Source organism: Nanorana parkeri, unplaced genomic scaffold (assembly GCF_000935625.1).
Source record: "Nanorana parkeri isolate BGI_ZX_2015 unplaced genomic scaffold, ASM93562v1 scaffold2348, whole genome shotgun sequence".
In the NCBI taxonomy this organism is placed as follows: domain Eukaryota; kingdom Metazoa; phylum Chordata; class Amphibia; order Anura; family Dicroglossidae; genus Nanorana; species Nanorana parkeri.
Window position 1 is genome coordinate 67,255 of NW_017308616.1, and position 19,665 is coordinate 86,919.

General features: G+C 43.5%; 1 protein-coding gene across 1 annotated transcript in view; it reads left to right on the top strand.

Annotated features, from left to right (window-relative positions):
* LOC108801482 (myosin-binding protein C, fast-type-like) overlaps window positions 1-19,665 on the top strand; it is a 145,829-nt gene that overhangs the window by 49,222 nt on the left and 76,942 nt on the right. Inside the window, exon 10 of the mRNA XM_018573363.1 lies at window positions 8,758-8,960. Within this exon, the coding sequence (XP_018428865.1) occupies window positions 8,758-8,960 (203 nt within the window). The remainder of the gene's footprint in view (window positions 1-8,757; window positions 8,961-19,665) is intronic.

A 19,665-nucleotide genomic window follows, 5' to 3' on the forward strand; every position in this document is an offset into this window, starting at 1 on the left:
CGTGGAGTATAGGTCCACTATGTGCTCAGGGAGTCTAGCGGATGCGGAGATTAGAGCGCCGGGACCTGTTCTCTAAGTCCTCAAGTTTGGAAGCTAGCAGTGAGTTTTCCTCACAGAGGGTCTCCATCGCTTCTGTGATGGGCTGTTGTTTCCCCTTCTGAGGGTGTTTGGGCGTCGAGGACGACATGGTCCAGTGCGGGGACGATTCCGATTGCCGGCTGAAGCAAGAAGTCGGGTGAGGAGGGTGAACTTCCGGGCTATGAGTGGGATTGCCTGTTAGCGGGCACTGTGCGCTTGCACACATCGGCCCGTGCTGCATTCGTCTTCCGACCACGCCACCAACCCGCAAGAAATCATACGATTTTCGGCAGCTTTTCCAACGTGCTTGGAAGACGAAAGTCGTACGAACTAACAGTAGAAGCGGTCGCACGCTGCCCATACACCTGCCGATTATTGTACGATAATCGGCAGATGTATGGGCACCTTTAGTGTATGTGTATATTAGGCCCCATTCACAACTACAGTATATTTCAGGTGTGATTAGAAATTCCTGTGTCAGGAACCTGCGTTTTCCTGCAGCAGGAATCTCTAATCTGCCGTTTACAAGCGGCAACTATCATAAAATAAGAATTATTATAAGATTATTTAAGAGGGTGTGTTTAGGGGTGGAGTTAAGGCTGGGGCAGGGTAAGGGTTAGGTGGGGCAACTGGTGGCTTGTAACTCTTGAGGCCTGGCTAGTAGCTCAGGACTTGAAATTTTGAGCCCTGCTTTAAATGTATTCATCCTTCCTACTTGAAGGCACATAATGTATGCCTTCCAGTGGCGTAACAATCACCATAGCGACCCAGGCGGCCGCTAAGGGGCCCGAGGCACATGCCTGAGACCCTGCAGAGCCTACCATAGAGAGTCACCCTTAGGTGGGCTGTTTGGGTTATCAGGTGGGCTTAACTAGAAATCACAGGGCCCCATACAAAATTTTGCTATGGGGCCCTGTGATTTCTAGTTATGCCCCTGATGCCTTCCATGTGCATATGATTTTTTTACAATTTGAAATGTTTTTCATAATTTGCAATGCTCATAGGTTCTGCCTTTGACAGATATCTGTGTTTAATGTGATAAACCTTAACAGTTACTGAGATAAAGAAAACAATTGCTCCAAGTTTGTTTTTCTTTACTATGTAGTTAATGTCTAAAAGATTTTAAAGTAATTCCTAAGTAGTACTGTATAAAGAAAAAAATCCCTCTACCTTAGCAGTTATATGCAAGTTATTGGTCATAAAAAGGTTATGGGGAGTCGGGTACTGCCCTTGGCAACATATATCAATGCAAAAAACACTTAAAAAATACCGCTTTTAAAGGAGCAGTGATTTTAACATTGCTTAAAGTGAGACAATAAAAAAAATGAAAAATCCCTCTAAATATCATGCACGAAGGGTCCCCTTAAACTGCCTGTAAAGTGGCAAATCTGTACGATGTATAGAACCTGCAGCAAAAATTACATTTATAAAGAAAAAAAAAAGTGTGCGGTTCCCCCTCTCAAACAATATCAGACCCTTTAGGTCTGGTAGGAATGTTAGGAGGGACCCCGTTTAAAGAAAAAGAAAAAAAAGCAAGGGGTCCCCCCCAAAAGTCATACCAGACCCTTATAGTCTGGTAGGAATTTTAGGAGGGGCCCCATTTGCAAAAAACAAAACAAAAGTGTGTGCGGCTTTCCCTCAAAGTCATACCAGGCCCTTAAGGTATGGTAGAAATTTTACTTTCAACATTTTTATTTTTCATTCAACAAATTACACATTACATAATTACACAATATAGTATCAAACCTTCACAAGGAAGCATAGCATTTCTAGCCCAACTAATTTCTCTTTCTCTTCATGTCGTATATTAGTACCCATAAGATACAATTATAGAATTGTTTTTGGCACGGGCCAGTAACCTAAAAGACCAATAGACCAAGGACAAACACAGAAGGAGCAACTACATAGTTACTCCCTACAACAACACAACTTCTCTAATCTAAAAACATACCATTTTAGCCCAATTGGTTTTCTGTACCCCTCACAAAATAACCCCCCCCCCGTGGGTAAATCTAGTGTTCGGAGGGAGTATAGTTTCATATCCTCTAGTTATATTCGAGCCCCTCATCAACCTTTTGATATACTAAAAAATATCTTATTCTGGAGCCGTATATTTCCCATACATTTATTTTGGAGTCTAAGAAGCCTGAGGATACACAACTATAAACCTCCCTTCCAACCCTCAAGACTAACGCACGGGTCATTACTAATGTGGTGTACTAAAAATGCAACTTTAATGGAGTCAGGCTACATATATGAGAAGCAAAGAGACCCACAAAAAAGACAAATAACCATAAAACAGAAAGAAGAAAGAGGAGAGAAAAAAGAAGAGAAGAAAAGAAAAGAAAAAATAATTTTTAGTTCAGTCTTGGTGGGCTGAGATCCCAATTAATTAGAAAAAATTAATTTTTAGTTTGATTGTGGTGAGCTCTACGAATTTGGTCCAGCCCCTGCCTCCCCCTGATAAATCCCACTTGATCTTTGTGGATATAAGTGGCCAAAAATGAGTTAAGTCTACAAGCTAGAACTTTCGTAAGCAATTTAAGATCATTATTGATTAAAGATATCGGCCTATAGTTGGCCACTTCCCCCGGATCTTTATTGGGTTTAGGGATTAGACTTAAAAATGCTTCATTCATATGCGGACTCAGGGGCTCACCTTTGCCAATCACTAAGAACAGGGATTCGAGGTGGGGAATAAGTATATCCTTAAATTTCTTATAGTAAGTGGCTGAGAAACCATCTGGACCAGGAGCAGAAGACTCATCTCACTACTAGGTCCCTGGGACGTCTGACAGGAAGTCATTACGACCAGAGAGTGGTCCGACCAAGGAATCTCTCCAATCTTAACGGAGCTGATACCAACTAGCATCCGAGGGGAAGCAAAAATGTGATCTATGCGTGCATAAGTGGAATGGATCTGGGAAAAGTGAGTGTAATCCCTCACAGAAGGGTTACATTCACGCCATACATCTACTAATTGGTGTGAGTGAAGGAGCTTTGCCAACTTCAATCCACATTTAGGTGGATATTTCAGTCTCATACCCGAGGAATGAGATCTATCTATATTGAGATCTAAAGCTAAATTCGAGTCTCCAGCTAGTATCACTGTGCCCTTAATATGGGGGTCAAGAGTAGTAAAGAGTTGAGAAAAAAAAGGTATTTGAGCAGAATTAGGTGCGTAATAAGAAATAAATGTGAACAGGTGGTCCCCAATTAAACCCCTCAACAGCAAATAGCGTCCTCTAGGATCCTTAAGTTCCAATTGCAACTTGAACGGGACCTGTCTAGCAAATAAAATAGCCACCCCTTTGGATTTGTCAGCCGCATTAGCAAGATAATATTGTGTGTAGTATTTATGCAGAAAAGGTGGGTTATAACTGTTAGGAAAATGCGTTTCCTGAAGGAAGAGCACATCAATTGTTTGGGAGGAATAATGATTAAAGGCCACTCGTCGTTTAACAGGTGAGTTAAGGCCTCGAACATTATGTTTAGCTATGCGAATGTCAAGTCCACCGGGAGGCATCATGTCTAAGTTGTTGCATGTAGCCTTTCAAACCCCCCAGTAGGCCCCTACTACTTAGTCGAAGTCGATCCAGAACCTGAATCTCTATTACCCGGAAATTCCCAAGGAAGCAAAGCATATAATGCCTAAACAACCAGCTCAACCCCGACCGAACCAACAAGAGATGAAGAACAAAACATAAAAGGTACAAACAGAGTAAAGAACAACAACTAATTACTACATTTACACAAAACAGTAAACATAAAAAACTACATATAAAACAACACCCAGGGTACCTTAGTAGCCTATCCGAGTACAATTTACAGTCTGCCCCTTGCGGGCAGCTCGCTTGACACAAGCAGGGGTAACCCCCCATGGTGAGGTCAAGTGCAGGCGCACGACTTCCACCGGCAGCCTAACCCCGCCCCGGAATATTCTGTCCAAAACAAGCAAACCAAATAAGCGGCTAATATTTCTCGATGTTCAATATATATTAAAAGGACTCCACTTATAATCTGATTAATATAGCTAGGAAGCGAGTCCTAAGTTTCAGCATCACTTAACTGACTACCCAATATTCAAAAAGTATAACCCAATGAACTGTAAATAATAAGTGACTCGATTGAACTCATCAATCAGATAACTCCGAACTATGAATATCTTTAAACAAGTGATCATGCTTAATTTACCAGGTGCACTATCTCAATCCCCATGGAGGAAAAAGAAGAAAAAAAATCCCTTTTCTTTTCTTCCCCTTTTTCCCCCATCACAATTCAGTGAATGTAGGTATCCCTTAATTCATCTAATCCTTAATTCCTCAAAGTTCCTATTAACCCCCCAAATATTAAATACATAAAATCTGTGCACAAAAATTATTTAAGAACCTCCCAGCAAAATCCCCCAGTTCATAGTAATTACTTCCCACCTCTCCTTGTGCCCCCCCTAAAAGTGCACTTTCATCCCAAACAAGAAGATTTGAATTAACACTACGGCTCCTTTATTTACTCCTGGGTCCGGAACCTCCTCTCAACTGGGTCCACCAAACAGGGAAACCTCCCTATGGGCGCAAGATCCCAGTGGAGCAAGATCCTCAGCTAAGGACCTATGACCCTCTCAGACATCCATCAATTTAAGGTCCTATATGGAGTATAAATAAGCACCTTCTAGCCAAAAAACCTCATAAATTAAATTTAATTAAAAATAAACTTATTTCCCTTTCTCAGAGTCAACACTCCATCAGAAGGGAAACTTGTGATACTCAATTCATAATTTATTAATTATTTAGTATTAACCAAATGTGATCCATCTAACATAATTAATTGCATAGCAAACATTAATTTATATTAATCCATAACAAATAGTGATCTTTAATATAAATACTGTATCCTCTTTAACCCCATGTAGCTATATCAATCATTTATCCAACCCCCTTTAAATACATGTGAAATCCCCCTTCAGACCCCATTCCTTATAAAGATATATCTAATTCATATCTTATTGAAAACTAAATTTAAATCCCTATAAAATTGTTTAATAAATATAGGTTTAATCCCACAATGCCTAGTGCTTTACTCCCTAAAATCACCTTGTGCCTCCCTTACCCCCCCGACTGTGCCCATTTATTGCTAATCCATAACTACCATATCTCACTAGGATCTACCTATAAACCAATTAATCAGGTCCCAAGAACTTACACTGACATCCACTCGACTTCACCCAACATAATCGGGGAACGCTCCCTGGTATGGGACCCCGAGGGAGTGGGATCCAGCCCAGGAGAGCTGTGAGCCCATAGTCATCAATCAAACCAAATTATAATATAAAATACACATAACACCACCTAACCAACCTCATTAAAAATTATATAAGTACGACAATTTGATCATTTCCTAATATCAGATATCAACAATCCCCCATGAGGACTTGTAGTTATCAATTGAGGCCCCCTGGCCAGTCTTACCCCCCAAATTCCTATCAGCTCGAAGCAATAGGAGCTGAAGGGTGTGGACGTGATTGCTCCCAAAGTGGCAGTAACGGGACATTGATAGTTCTTCTGTTCATAAAAGCTTGTGAAGGGCTCCTGCCCAGTTGTGAGGGCTCTGTTACATATAACCCCAGTTGTATAAGCAGCTCTTCGCCCTCTACGAGAGTAGAAAAAGAATAAGGCTTGTTCTTTAAAAAAAAATTAACTCGTAGAGGAAAAGCCCATCTATACTTAATAGCGTGTTTCGACAGCATTTGAAGAAGGGGTTTCAGGGTTCTCCTCTTCTGGATAGTAACAGGGGAGATATCTGCAAAGATTTGTATTGGATGAGATGCCATCTGCAGGTCAGGAATGTTCTGGACTTTCACCATCAACATTTCTTTGGTCTGATAATAGTGTGGTTTAACAAGGATATCCCGAGCTGGGCCATCAGGGCGGGGGGGCAGCAAGCGCCCTGTGAACCCTGTCTTATTCAAGCTCATGATCTGGTATGTCCGGCAGAGTATCTTTTTAAAATAATCGGACCGTTGCATCCAGGTCAGTAATACATTCTGGTAATCCTCTAATCCTGAAATTGTCTCTTCGAGACCGATTTTCGAAAGCATCGATTTTAGCCAAAGCTTAGTCTAATTGAGTTTGTACAGTTTGGATGCAGGCTGTATTTTTATTGATGCGAGCGACCGTAGCATCTACTTTTTGCTCAATCCGAGTACCCAATTCCTGTATGTCCGCTTTAATATCTGCTGTAATTTGTTTTGCAGTGCGAGCTAGCCACTTGTCAAAAAGATCTGAAAGTTTGGCAATCAGGGGATGATCCTCAGCCCTAGCTCCTGCAGCATAATCCCCCTGCGGTACATGCAGGGGATTATAATCGGCTGGGAAACCCCTCTGGTTGGACAATATCCCCTCTATTGTGTTTTCAATTAAGGAGACAGTAGAAGCGGGTGATTTTTGATCAGGGGAATCTGTACTCACTGGAGTCCGGCGCATGGAGTCTGAAGAATCCTCCACATCGCTGTGCCTTACTCGTGACTGCATCTGTTGTATAGAAGAGGGAGATGATGTTGCAGCCATCTTGGATTTCCGGGTCTCGGGCCTTTGCTTGTGTGACTGTTTTCTAGACCTTCTGGGCCTCCCCCCAGCCATCGAGATGTAATAAACACTTTCACTCTATATGTTGGCCTTGGCTGAGAGATAAAACGTGGATCCCGCCCAGTTTCCACCTTAACCGTCCAGCTCAAACCCCCTAGGTCTACACACTGATCCTTTGCTGATATTGTCCACTTAGGATTTATAGTCCCTCAGACTTTTAAACAGCCCCTTGTCTCCTGGACTGGTTCTACAAGGCTAAAAAAACGGTCTTAGAGATTGAAAATGTCTAAGCTCTTCAATGTATTCACTTGAAACTTTATAGTCCACTAAGCACTAACATTGTCCATTAATAAATTTATCTCAGAACTATGTTGAAATAATTAGCCATATATGAAAGTTCAGCACCAGTATTACACAACATTCAAAGCTTTGGTTAATACTTGCAATCTTTCTGACGTATAGCAATCAACAGTTAGCAGTTTTTGTGCAGCATCTTCACTGAATCAGAGAGGAGGTAGTTGAAACTGTTAATTTGTGAATAACAGCACCGAATCCTGCTCCTGTATTGCTGTAGTACCTGAATTCTCACTCATAGCAAGGGCTAGGGCTGTGGGGACCGGTTCAATCTGTGGCATTATGTGATTCCACCTCCATCCTCATTTGGCCGTATACCGAGCCTTACTGGCCAACGTGACTGTGCTCCTGTCAGAGGGGAGGTGGAGCCTCCTGAGTCTCTTACTAGTGTGGCAACAGGGCTCGACACCGGACCAGCCGAAGGCTTATGCCGCTCTGTAGCCGGGACATCGAGCCTCGGGGATGCTATATCCCTCCACGGTGAGTCTGCATAGAGCCGTTATGATCCGGGGTCAGGATATCGCGGCTGCCGTGGTGCGGGGCTCTCACGCTAAGCGTCCATCTTAGCGAGACCCGCGCATGCGCCGACCAGGTATGGTAGAAATTTAAAGAGGGAGCCCACCCCCAAAAATGGGGGGGGGGGGACATGGGGCCCCCCTAAAACTCCTAACCAGACCCTTGTTCCGAGCACAGGCCTGGCAGGGCAGGAAAGGGGGAGTATGAGCGATTGCCCCTCCCCCGCCATACCAGGCCACATGCCCTCGGCACTGAGAGAGTGCTTTTCCAAGGTTGCCGATGGAAAAGCACCTTGTCCCCTTGCCAATGGGGACAAGGGCCTCTTCCCCACAAGCCCAGGGGCGTTGGCTGTGGGAGTGCGGGCAGGGAGGCTTATTCACATCGGGGTACATCCAGATGCGGCTTCCCCTTGTGAATGAGTAAGGGGTGATTATACCTGTACCTATTCAGTTGTATTTAAACTGTTTTAAATGGTATCAAGGACACAGCCGCAGCAGCAGCCATGTTCTTGGTATAACCACTTCCATCGGAGGACGTACATTTACGTGAACCCGCTTGGAAGTGGTCGAGAAAAAAAAAATGGATCCACAGACGTAATCCTAAGGTCAATTAGCTGTGAGCCATGATTGGGAAAAGTCATAATTACAGTGATTGGGCAAAGTCTTGCACCTGACCTGTGCTCAGGTGCATTGCTTTACCCAGTTGGGGCTTCACAAGGCACTGTGTGGTGCGCACTGCCTTGTGGGGCATTTGGAAGGAGAATAGCCAGCCAAACGCCCTGATAGTTCATCTGTTCACCGAACACACGAACTACCGATGTTTGAGGGGATGGCCCATCCCTATTCACCAGGCTGTAAACTCAGCTCATACTTAGGCCCCTTTTACATGGGCTGATCAGGAGAGGATCCATGCACAGACCCAATCTGACCGCCCGTGTGAAAGGGGCCTTATGGTACCAATAGAGTGTAGCAAGTGTGTACAAGGCTTTATGCAGATTTAACTAACGAGCTGCATTTGCACAGAGAGAAAAATGTTCCTCCTCATCTTCTACCTGCATGATAGGGAATGTCTTTGACACTTTTGTAACATCTGACACTTAATCCTACCAGCATGTAGAAATCAGACATACTTTTGAAGCAAATATTAGTTGCATGTTGAAAGTTACTAGTTATTTTTCCTGAAACCATTTTAATTATTAACAGCTGTTTATTTTTACTTGTAGAGAGAGGGAGAAGAAAGAGCAAATCGAAAAACAAAAGAAAAAAGGGGATGAGGATCCAATGGATAGTATTCCTCCTCATGTCTGGGAAATATTGAAGAACGCTAAGCCAAGCGAGTATGAAAAGATTGCCTTTCAACATGGCGTCACTGACTTGAGAGGCATGCTCAAGCATCTGAAGAAAAAAAAAAAGGAAATCGTAAAAAGTGAAGGTATTTTTGTGGGAATAATCATTTCATGATCGATGTGCTTAGCCTGATTCTGTTTTACTTTACTTCCAAATTGTTCAGGGGGCGAATACAGTCATAATCCAACAGAATATTTCAACCCTCCTGAAGGATATCAGATTAGACAGTGCAGTGACGGACCTAAGGAACAAAACACAGCGCTCTCCTCCCGCATCGCTCGGCCGGCTGTCACTTTCTCTCCTCCCCGCTGGGACACAGAGCAGTGCCCAGCGGGGAGGAAAGAAAGCACGGATGCGCCGCTGTATCTGCAGAAAAATTGCACTTTTGGCATCTAGCCAAAAGTGCCATTTCCGGACGATATCTTTTGGCGGCCGATATATCGGTACAACCCTAATATTCACAGCAGTGCAGAATGGCATAGACTATAGAGGACTACACATCCCAACAATACTTTATATAACAATAGCATTTCTGTATAAAGTACTGCTGAGATTTGTAGTCCTCTATAGGGTGCTGGCCAATGTTCTGGGCTCCAGCTGGTAAGAGGAACAGAGTTTTTCAGGAGTCAGATGGACGCCACCCAGAAGTCAGAGGGAAGCCAGGTGGTTGTGTGTGCGCGCAGGAGGCACACTGCCACAAGCAGACTTGTGTGCGTGCTGGACACATGTGGAACAGCCAGGGGAGGCTGGGAGAGGTCCGGAAGGTCAGTGACCCAAAGGACCTGGTGGACACACTGCTGAGAGAGTAGTGTGAGTACTCACAAGGGGTGAGCAGTGTGAGTGCACACAGAGGTGTGTTGAGGACTGTATATGCTGAGGAAAAGTGGATTATTTTACGAAGTGCATGAACTGTTCTATTTCATTTATGTTGAAGAGGAATAAAGACTGTCCTGTTTATGTTCAAGTCGGCTTCAAGACTTGTCCTTAAGCGCTCACCATATGTGCTCAATTCCCCAAATATCACAAGTGGTGTTCAAATGCGGGCAGCCAGCGCTCTCTCTCTCTCACAGAAGCCGTTTTTTGAAAGCTTTGGACAAACTGTGGCGTTCCAGCTAAAGTGAGTTCATGTGTTTGTCAGAGACAGCACAGAGTGCATGCTGTATAAAGCAGGTGAGACAAAGCCTGCAAGAGAGAGAAAAGCCCTTAAAGAGACAGCACTCTTGTTTTCTGTGGACTGTGAAACAGAGTGACTGCTAACATGGGCAGTTCAAAGAAAAAGGACTACTATAACAAAATGGTTGAAAGAGTTTGGTGGCAGTAGGGATGGTCAATGCCTGATGACCCCCAGCTACTACAGTGAAAAAGCCTACTCTGACAATTTGGGGAGAGCAAGGGGCTGAACAGAGGCCCAGCAGGTATGCAGTTGTCAGTAGCAACGCCAGTGAACTCAGTGTTGCTGACTGCATGCCATGGAGGATGGCTTGAAAGAGGATCCAGAAAACAGTAGGTCCCCCTGCACTCCTTACAGCGCTTCCGGGCCAAGTGAAAATAGTGGTGCTCACAGTGACAATCACAGATGGCGCTGTGTACAACAGTCAATGAACGATAGAAATCACCAGCACTACGTAAATGGAATTTTAAAAAGTCCATTTATTTGGACTAAACGTCACACATATTGCATAATCCAACGTTTCGGGACCACGCAGGGTCCCTTCATCAGGGCAGAGATGTGACCTTAGCGGAAATAGTTATTCTCCAATATCATTTTAAGTCCCTTAAAATAAACTCTGTCGGGACTGATGGTGACTCTCTCAAAGCAAGAAAATGGCCAACTGCTTGTAATCCCAACGCTGTTGGAATACATGTATATAGGGACGATATGCCCATCATAAGTAAAGTCCAACTCGAATGAAAAGAATCGATGCTCCCTAATTTATCGGTAAAGTCATTCGTGTCACGTGTGAATGAAGGGAGGACTTTCACAAGCGTTGGAGGAAATTGTCCAAAAGCATAGCAAGTGGTTGCAACACCAATCCAGTACCTGCCACTATCGGTCTATAGGTAAGCAGATTATTCCCCTTATCCCCCTTATGATTATTCCCCCTGTAATGTATGGTAAGCCATACATTACAGGTGTACGAGGGTGTTGATTGTATCGCCATTCATAAACACCCTCAGAGATCCATCTGGCTCAAGGCTAACTCTATGAATGATGACAACTTATGTAAAATAGAGAACAATGGGTCATCTGCAATAGGGAGATAACTGGATATATCAGATAGTAACTGTAACATGCCCAATCTATATTCAACATAGTTCATGATAATTATGGCACCACCTTTATCTGGGGGTTTTATGATAATGGAATTGTCCTCCTGTAAGGATTTAAGTGATGATAATTCAGCTTTACTTAGATTAAAGGGGCATGTGATGTTTTGCGTCTTCCTATGGTCAATAACATTGTAAACGTCATGTTTAACGGTCTTAATAAATGTCTCAATTGATGAGAAATTATTATTATTATACAGGATTTATATAGCGCCAACAGTTTGCGCAGCACTTTACAATATAGGGAAGACATTACAATCACAATACAAATCAAGACAAGATGGTAAGGAGGGCCCTGCCCCTGAGGGCTTACAATCTAAAGTGAGGGGGAAGTGATGCATGAGGAGCGAGCTGTGTGGGGATGAATTGTTTGAGAACGTGATGGTCGAGCGGTTAGGTTGAGGTGGGATAGGCTTCCCTGAAGAGATGAGTCTTTAGGGAATGCCTAATGCCAGTCAAGGTGGGCGACAGACGGACAGGTTGGGGTAAAAAATTTCAGAGGATGGGAGAGACTCTAGAGAAGTCCTGGAGGCGAGCATGGGAGGAGTTGACAAGGGAGCTGGAAAGCAGGAGGTCTTGGGATGAGCGGAGCCGACGGTTAGGGTGATACTTTGAGATCAGGTTTGAGATATAGCCGGGGGCGGAGTTGTGGATGGCTTTGTAACTGATTGTTAATATTTTGAATTTTATCCTTTGGGCGAGTGGAAGCCAGTGCAGGGATTGACAGAGGGGGTTTGCAGACACTGAGCAGTTGGTTAGGTGAATGAGTCTGGCAGCTGCATTCATGATAGACTGAAGGGGGATAGCCTGTGTAGTGGAAGGTCAATGAGGAGGGAGTTGCAATAGTCAAGACGAGATATAACAAGGGAGTGGATGAGTAAATTTGCGGTTTCTTTGGTGAGGAAGGGGTGTATTTTGGAGATGTTAGAAGGTGAAGGCAGCAGGATTTGGATAGTGATTGGATGTGGGGAAGAAAGGTGAGGTCCGAGTCAAGGATGACACCTAGGACCTTGGCATGGGAGGAGGGGTGGATAGTTGTGTTAACAAGCTCAAGGGAAAAGTTGGGGGAAGGTGTACAGCCAGGAGGAAATATCAAGAGCTCAGTTTTTGAAAGATTGAGTTTTAAGAAGTGTTGCGACATCCAGACGGATATGTCGGATAGTAGATTAGTGACACCAGACGACACAGAGGGGGTGAGTTGTGGAGTAGAAAGATAGATTTGAGTGTCATCTGCATAGAGATGGCATTGGAAGCCATGTGAGGTTATTAACTGACCAAGGAAGGTGGTGTAGATAGAGAAGAGGTCCAAGGACAGAGCCTTGGGGGACCCCTACAGAAAGAGGAAGATGAGGGGAGGAGTTAGAATTGTAGGTGACACTAAAGGAGCGCTAAGATAGGTAGGAGAACCACGAGAGAGCAGAGTCTTGTAGCCCAAGTGACTGGAGTTTTTTGAGGAGGAGCAGGTGGTCTACAGTGTCAAAAGCAGCAGAAAGATCTAATAGCAAGAGTAGGGAATAGTGGCCTTTGCTTTTAGCAGTGAGTAGGTCATTAGTGAGTTTTAGGAGGGCAGTTTCAGTGGAGTGTAGGGGGCGAAAGCCAGATTGTAAGGGGTCAAGAAGGTTGTGATCAGCGAGGTGGTGACTTAGGCGGCTGTAGATGAGGCGTTCTAGGAGTTTGGAGGTGAATGGGAGTAAGGAGATTGGTCTGAGGTTATTAAGGTCGGTAGGGTCCATTGAGGGTTTTTTGGGTATTGGGGTGACCAGGGCATGCTTCAGAGGGGAGGGAAAGATTCCAGTAGAGAGTGAGAGATTGAAAATGTGAGCAAGAGAGTCTAGGATAGAGCAAGAGGGTGACCGAAGTAGCAGTGAGGGAACAGGGTCCAGGGGAACAATGACCAGGTGGAATACATTAACTTTTGTTCTTAAATTTCTTAATAGAAGAGTCAATAGCCTTGGTACAAGGATTGTGGCGAAAATGTTGTTTCAATTTTAGAGAGTAGACATGTGCAATTCGTTTCGTTACGAATCGAATTTGTACGGATTATCCTGAAATTCGTAAATTCGGAAGCATCCGAAATCCGAATTGCAGTTTCCGAATTATATCAGAAATACGAAATTCCGTTAACGAATTTCGGATCTGAATTTCTTTGAAACGGGAACTAATATTACCCCTGTAAATGAGGTTGAACAACATGGCAAGATTTTTTTTTAATCCGAAATACAAAATACGGATCCGCTGCTGCTGAGAGTTGCATTACAATACAGGCAGGAAATACGAAATTCCGTTGACGGAATTTCGTTCCGTTACGAACATTCGTTATGATGAAGTTAAAAAGCAAAATACCTTTGTTAATATTGGAGTTGATGAGTTTTTTTTTTAATCCGAAATCCGAAATTCGGATCCAAAATCCGTTAACGGAATTCCGTATTTCGGATAAAAAAACAACTACCATCGACTCCAATATTAACAAAGGTTTTTTGCTTTTTAACTTCAATATAACGAATGTTCGTAACGGAACGAAAATCCGTTAACGGAATTTCGTATTTCCTGCCTGTATTGTAATGCAACTCTCAGCAGCAGAAGATAAAACCTCTGATTGGTCAACCAAACGAAATACGAATTCCGTTAACGGATTTCGGATCCGAATTTCGGATCCGAATTTCGGATTTCGGATAAAAAAAAAACTCATCAACTCCAATATTAACAAAGGTATTTTGCTTTTTGACTTCATCATAACGAATGTTCGTAAAGTTACTAAAATGTGCCGAAACTAACGAAAATTCGTATTTCGTACGAATCCGAATTCAGTTTCGGACACGAATTAAGAAATACGAAATAACAGATATTCCGAAACGAAACTAAACTAACCAAATTTTTTGACGCCGCACAAGTCTATTAGAGAGCGCTCGAGTTTAAAGGTATCGATTTCAAACTGAAAATGACTAAATTATGGTGTAGGGCAAAAAGATAATGCCTTGCTCAAGACACAAATTTCCACATCAGATATTGATCTAGAGAATAAATTAATTACCGGACATTCCTCGGTCGCTGTTGTCTCGTGTTCGTCGAGGGGCCTGAATTTTTTCTTCTTACCACCTCTTTTGGTGCGTTTCTTTCGGCTCTTCCTAAAAAAGGAATTGATGTGGAAAGGTGTCCTGTAGTAGTGGTAGTAGTATCGTGCAATTGGGGAGCAGGTACGTCACTGTCAGTGGAAGGATATTCAGTAGGTCGTTCACTTTCACTTGAACTGTTATTGCGTTTTCTAGGGTAATGTCTAGATCCTCCTTGTGTAAACGCACCCCTCCTGCGTCGTCGCTGGAATTGCCAGTAAGCCAAGAATATACCCTTCCTTCCTGGTAATCCTGACAAACCTGTTTAAACTTTTCTCTTCTTGCTGTTCGAATTCTATCAGTACAGACAGTTATTTCAGAATCAATTTTGGAGATCTCAGTATTAAAGGTGAAGTCATCGGTTACTTTTCCCCGAATGTGGTTCTCTTGAAGGGGAAACTTGCTAACTTGACACAGCTGCCCCTTCACTTCCTCAATCACCAGAAGCATGTAATTCAATGAATTTTGAATGGAAATGTCACACTATCTATCACAGAATTCCCTATTTTGCCTCCCGATGGTAGGTTGATTGCGGATACGAAATCCCCTTGGGACTTTTCTCGCCCTATAATACTCGGATAACGTAAACCCGTGTAATTCCAGATCTACACGTTTTTTCTTGAGTCTTTTTTTTTTAAGCAAGTATTTCTTTATTGTGGTATTTATGATACATAACATACAGTAGTCAATGCAGGATCAATACAAGATAAGTACAATCTGGGGGTCAACCGACCACCCAGGCAGTTACGCCATATAAGCATCTGTAACTAATATCAGGAAAACCTGCATAACCAAACAGCAATAGATGCATACAATTTTCTGAGAGTACATCTCTATAGTAACAGGTAACTGCAATTAAACAAGATGACATGAGAGCCAGGAGAATAAGGGAGGGGAGGGGAAGGGTAAGGAAAGGGAATGGTAGGGTGTGGTGTGTTTACCAACTACAAGGTCACCAAAATTGTCTGTGTCAAGGTATGATGGTTGTAAACAGGTATGGTCGAAGAGCATAGCAACCGATATCTTTTGTTTTCTGGAAGTTTACCAATTAGAGTATGTGAAAAGTGAGGTGGTCAATCCATTAGGGCGAAGAGGGATTGCAGTATGATGTTAAGGTTAATAGCAGTGATAATGTGGGGCTCCCCCAACCAGTCCTATGGGCAAGAAGGGTCTCTATTGTGTAAGTACATATATAAGGGTAACAGAGAAAGCTCATAAAACATCAAGTTCGCCTAAGGAGCCCGTGGATTTAGCCAGTAAGTACCATTTGGAATATTGATATAACTCTAGTGGTGAGCTCCGTCCCTGGAGCAATGTCCCAGAATAAACGTTGAACACGGATCGGACCTTGTCCATAATTAATTGAGCTGCGTATATAATAATGCCTCAAGCTTTCTTTTTCCGTGGAGGACTATCAGACACTGATTGAGTGTTTAGGTTGAGCAGGGATTTAACGTAGGCCTGGGCCGTGGGCGCAGAAGTGAATGATTTAGTGTGACCATCAGGTGTTACTATGCGGAGTATAGCCTGGTACACCATAGTAAATTTAATGCGTTGTGCCACCAGCATCTGGCATGACTCGTGGAGCGCTTTCCGTTGCTTGGAGAGGACAGCCGAATAATCCGCAAATAGAAGGAGTTTATGACCTCCGGCGATCAGGTGGTGTTGGGCTCGGTAGGCCATGATTATGTCACGTCGATCAGCAAAGTCCAAGTAGCGTACTATAACAGGCCTTGGTTTTTGCTGATCCCTGGGTGGGCCGAGTCTATGGGCCCTCTCCACTTTGCAGGGTGCACGCATGCCTAAAGCCTGGGGTATCGTGCGGGAGCAAAAGGTGTGTAGTTCTCCCGGGGGGATCGATTCTGGGAGGCCAATGATACGCAAGTTGTTACGCCTCAGTCTATTTTCAAGGTCATCCACCTTGTCTAACAGATAGCCAACTTGCTTATGCTCATCGTTTTGTGTGACTTGTAGGCCCTGCATTCGATCCTCCAGTTCCCCCATTCGTCGTTCCACAGCGGTCATACGTGTGGATTGCTGCTCTAGCGCCTGATTTATCCCTCCCATATGCTGTTGTATGGTATCGGTGATGATGGCGGCCAGATCAGCCTTTAGGAACGAAGCCACCGCTGAGGCCAACGATTGATAGTCCACTCCAGCGTGAGGTAAAGGGGATATATTAGGAGGCGACTCACCCGTTGCGTCTGTCTGCATGGTGTCCCTGCTTTCACTTTGTTCCGCCATGTCAGATGCTTCACGTGGCGCTTCAGTCAGCGGCAAGATGTTCCGTTTCACTGACTGAGGCCGCGAGACAAACTTGTCCATCGTCTGCAGGTCAGTGTGGTGTTCGCTACTGACAGGGTATGCCGGTTGTGAGTGTTTGCAGTCCGTGTTCGGTAGATTTTGAAGAGATACGGGACGGAGCTCTTTCACACACCTCTAGTCCATCGGGCGCCGGAACCGGAAGTTCTCCTTTGAGTCTTTTTAAATCACGAAACAAATAATTGATGGAATCAGAACCAAAGGCAACAATATAATTGGGTGGAAATAGAATGGCATCAATGTCTTGTCTGTTAAAGGTGCAGGTAGGTACTGTACTCACAAGAGAATCTCCTTGTAAATCAGTATGAATATCAAACGCCCATCACTCAGAAAAATGAGGAGAAGAGAATGTAGGTGTCCAGGCCGTGGACACTGTATAGATAATCCAATGGGCGACCTCTCGCTAGGGTGCTAGGTAGGATGGCAGAAAAGCCAATTCCAGAAAACAGTAGGTCCCCCTGCACTCCTTACAGTGCTTCCGGTCCAAGTGAAAATAGTGGTGCTCGCATTGACAATCACGGATGGTGCCGTGTACAACAGTCAATGAATTATAGAAATCACCAGCACTCCGTAAATTAAATTTTAAAAAAGTAAATGTATTTGGACTAAACGTCACACATATCGCGTACCCCATTGGGTTATGCCATATGTGTGACGTTTAGTCCAAATAAATTGACTTTTTTTAATTTCATTTACGGAGTGCTGGTGATTTCTATCGTTCATGGAAAGAGGATACAGCACAGCCAAGAGAGCCAGCCAGTGTCCAAGGGGAGGGTGTCATCTCTCATGGCAACTGTGAAGCATATGTCTCCTGGGGAATCCAGCACAGCCAGAGTGCCATTTCCTATAGCAACAGGTAAAATATTATCACCAGGAAGGAGAAGCTACAGAGGAGATGTGGCTCAGCCTAACCTGCGTGAGCTTCAGCGTGAGCTGACACAAGATTCCTTTGATCAAAGTCAAGCTGCACCTTGCAGAGTGTGTGGTCAGTGGGAGCACATATGGTGAGCGCTTAAGGACGAGTCTTGAAGCTGACTTGAACATAAACAGGACAGTCTTTATTCCTCTTCAACATAAATGAAACAGAACAGTTCATGCACTTCTTAAAATAATCCACTTTTCCTCAGCATATACAGTCCTCAACACACCTCTGTGTGCACTCACACTGCTCACCCCTTGTGAGTACTCACACTACTCTCTCAGCAGTGTGTCCACCAGGTCCCTTGTGTTGTGTCCCTGACCTTCCCGACCTCTCCCAGCCTCCCCTGGCTGTTCCACATGCGTCCAGCACGCACACAAGTCTGATTGTGGCCGTGTGCCTCCGGCGCACAATCACAACCACCTGGCTCCCCTCTGACTTCTGGGTGGTGTCCTCCTGACTCCTGAACTGCTCTGTTCCTCTTACCAGCTGGAGCCCAGAACATTAGCCAGCACACTTCCCATAAGTGCTGTGCTTCTGCGCACTGTGCGCTTCAGCATGCGCTGACCCCGCTTGTCATTTTACGCGGCCTACCACTTTGTGGCTGAGTTGCTGTTGTTCCCAGTTGCTTCCACTTTGTTATAATATCACGGAACACCTGATACCTTTGGCAATATAGTGTATCTAAATTATTTTTGAGTGGTTCAATATTCTCTGCTGATACCACTGCTTGTGGTATCAGCCCCAGCTCATGGACATCATTTCTGTGGACTGGTGACCAATTACCAGAAAACATTCCCAATCATAATGCCAACTGATGTTAAAGTAGCTAAAAAAAATAGTAAAAGCATGAAAAAGACCAGAAATAGATGGCTTTACTGCTAACTCCTATAAAACATGTTTTAACCTTCTTAGCCCTTGCCTGACACTAACTTTTAATAACATTCAAAAGGAAAACAAGTTGGCAGTGAGGCGCCTTATCTCACGGATACATGTTTATAACAAGATATTGACAAATATATTTGTTGCCAGTTTAAAAATAGGCTTGGCAGGTTATTTTCACCGGGCATCAAGCCAGGGACAATATCAGAATCCTCCATTTAATTCACGTAGTCAAACAAAGATCTCTGACGGTTATGTTTTTATCTCTTGTCATCATAAAAGCATTTGCCTCCTTTTCACAGGAATATATGTTTATATTCAAACTCTTCACCTGGGTCAAAGTGTTATACTCCAACCCACTGGCCTTCATAAACTACATTGGATGCCGTTCATATAAAGTTTTCAATAGCCAGAGGTGACCTTTGTCCCTGATTCTTTGTTCTGGCCATTGAGCCTGTAGGTGATCTTATTGGGGACAACAAAGATGTTACTGGTGTGGAGGTGGCAGGACATCACCACAAACTGATTTTGTATGCAGATGACATCCTCACAAATCCAATTGTGTCTCTCCCTAACATCTTCCACATTAGAGATTCAGTGCAGTATCCAGACTACAAGTCAAGTAGGATGCACTTAATATGTCCCTTTCTATATGTATCTGATATGATCATATAAAAAACAAACTTTACATTCACAAAGTTCCCACCCTGACTTTTCTATTTAGGCATCAATATACCCTCAGACTACAATATTATATATAAAGAAAACTATCCCCATCTCTTTATACAACATTATAGCCTTTTACAGCAAAGGAAAGACTACAACATTTATTGGCTAGAGTGACAGCTACCAAAATTACATATTTGCCAAGAATTATTATATTTCTCCCATTTATTGCCTGTTGACATCTTGTCATATCTCCTGTGAATGGCCCAAACATACTGTAGATCTTGAAATTCATATGGGTGGAAAATCATACCTTAGGACAGTGACCAATGTTTTGTTTCCCCATTATTAGCTGGGGCCCAGGGCAACCCCATGAGGAAATATTACCAAACTGCACAACTAACATAACTTATGCTATTTAATGCTACTACAGAAAATCCACTATGGGTATCTTTGGAGACATTCTTATGCTTTCCAATAAGGACACATAATTTATTATGGTATATAAAAGAGGTTGCATAAAGAGCCTGATCTAATGCAAAATCAAAGTCCAGCCCTCTGGC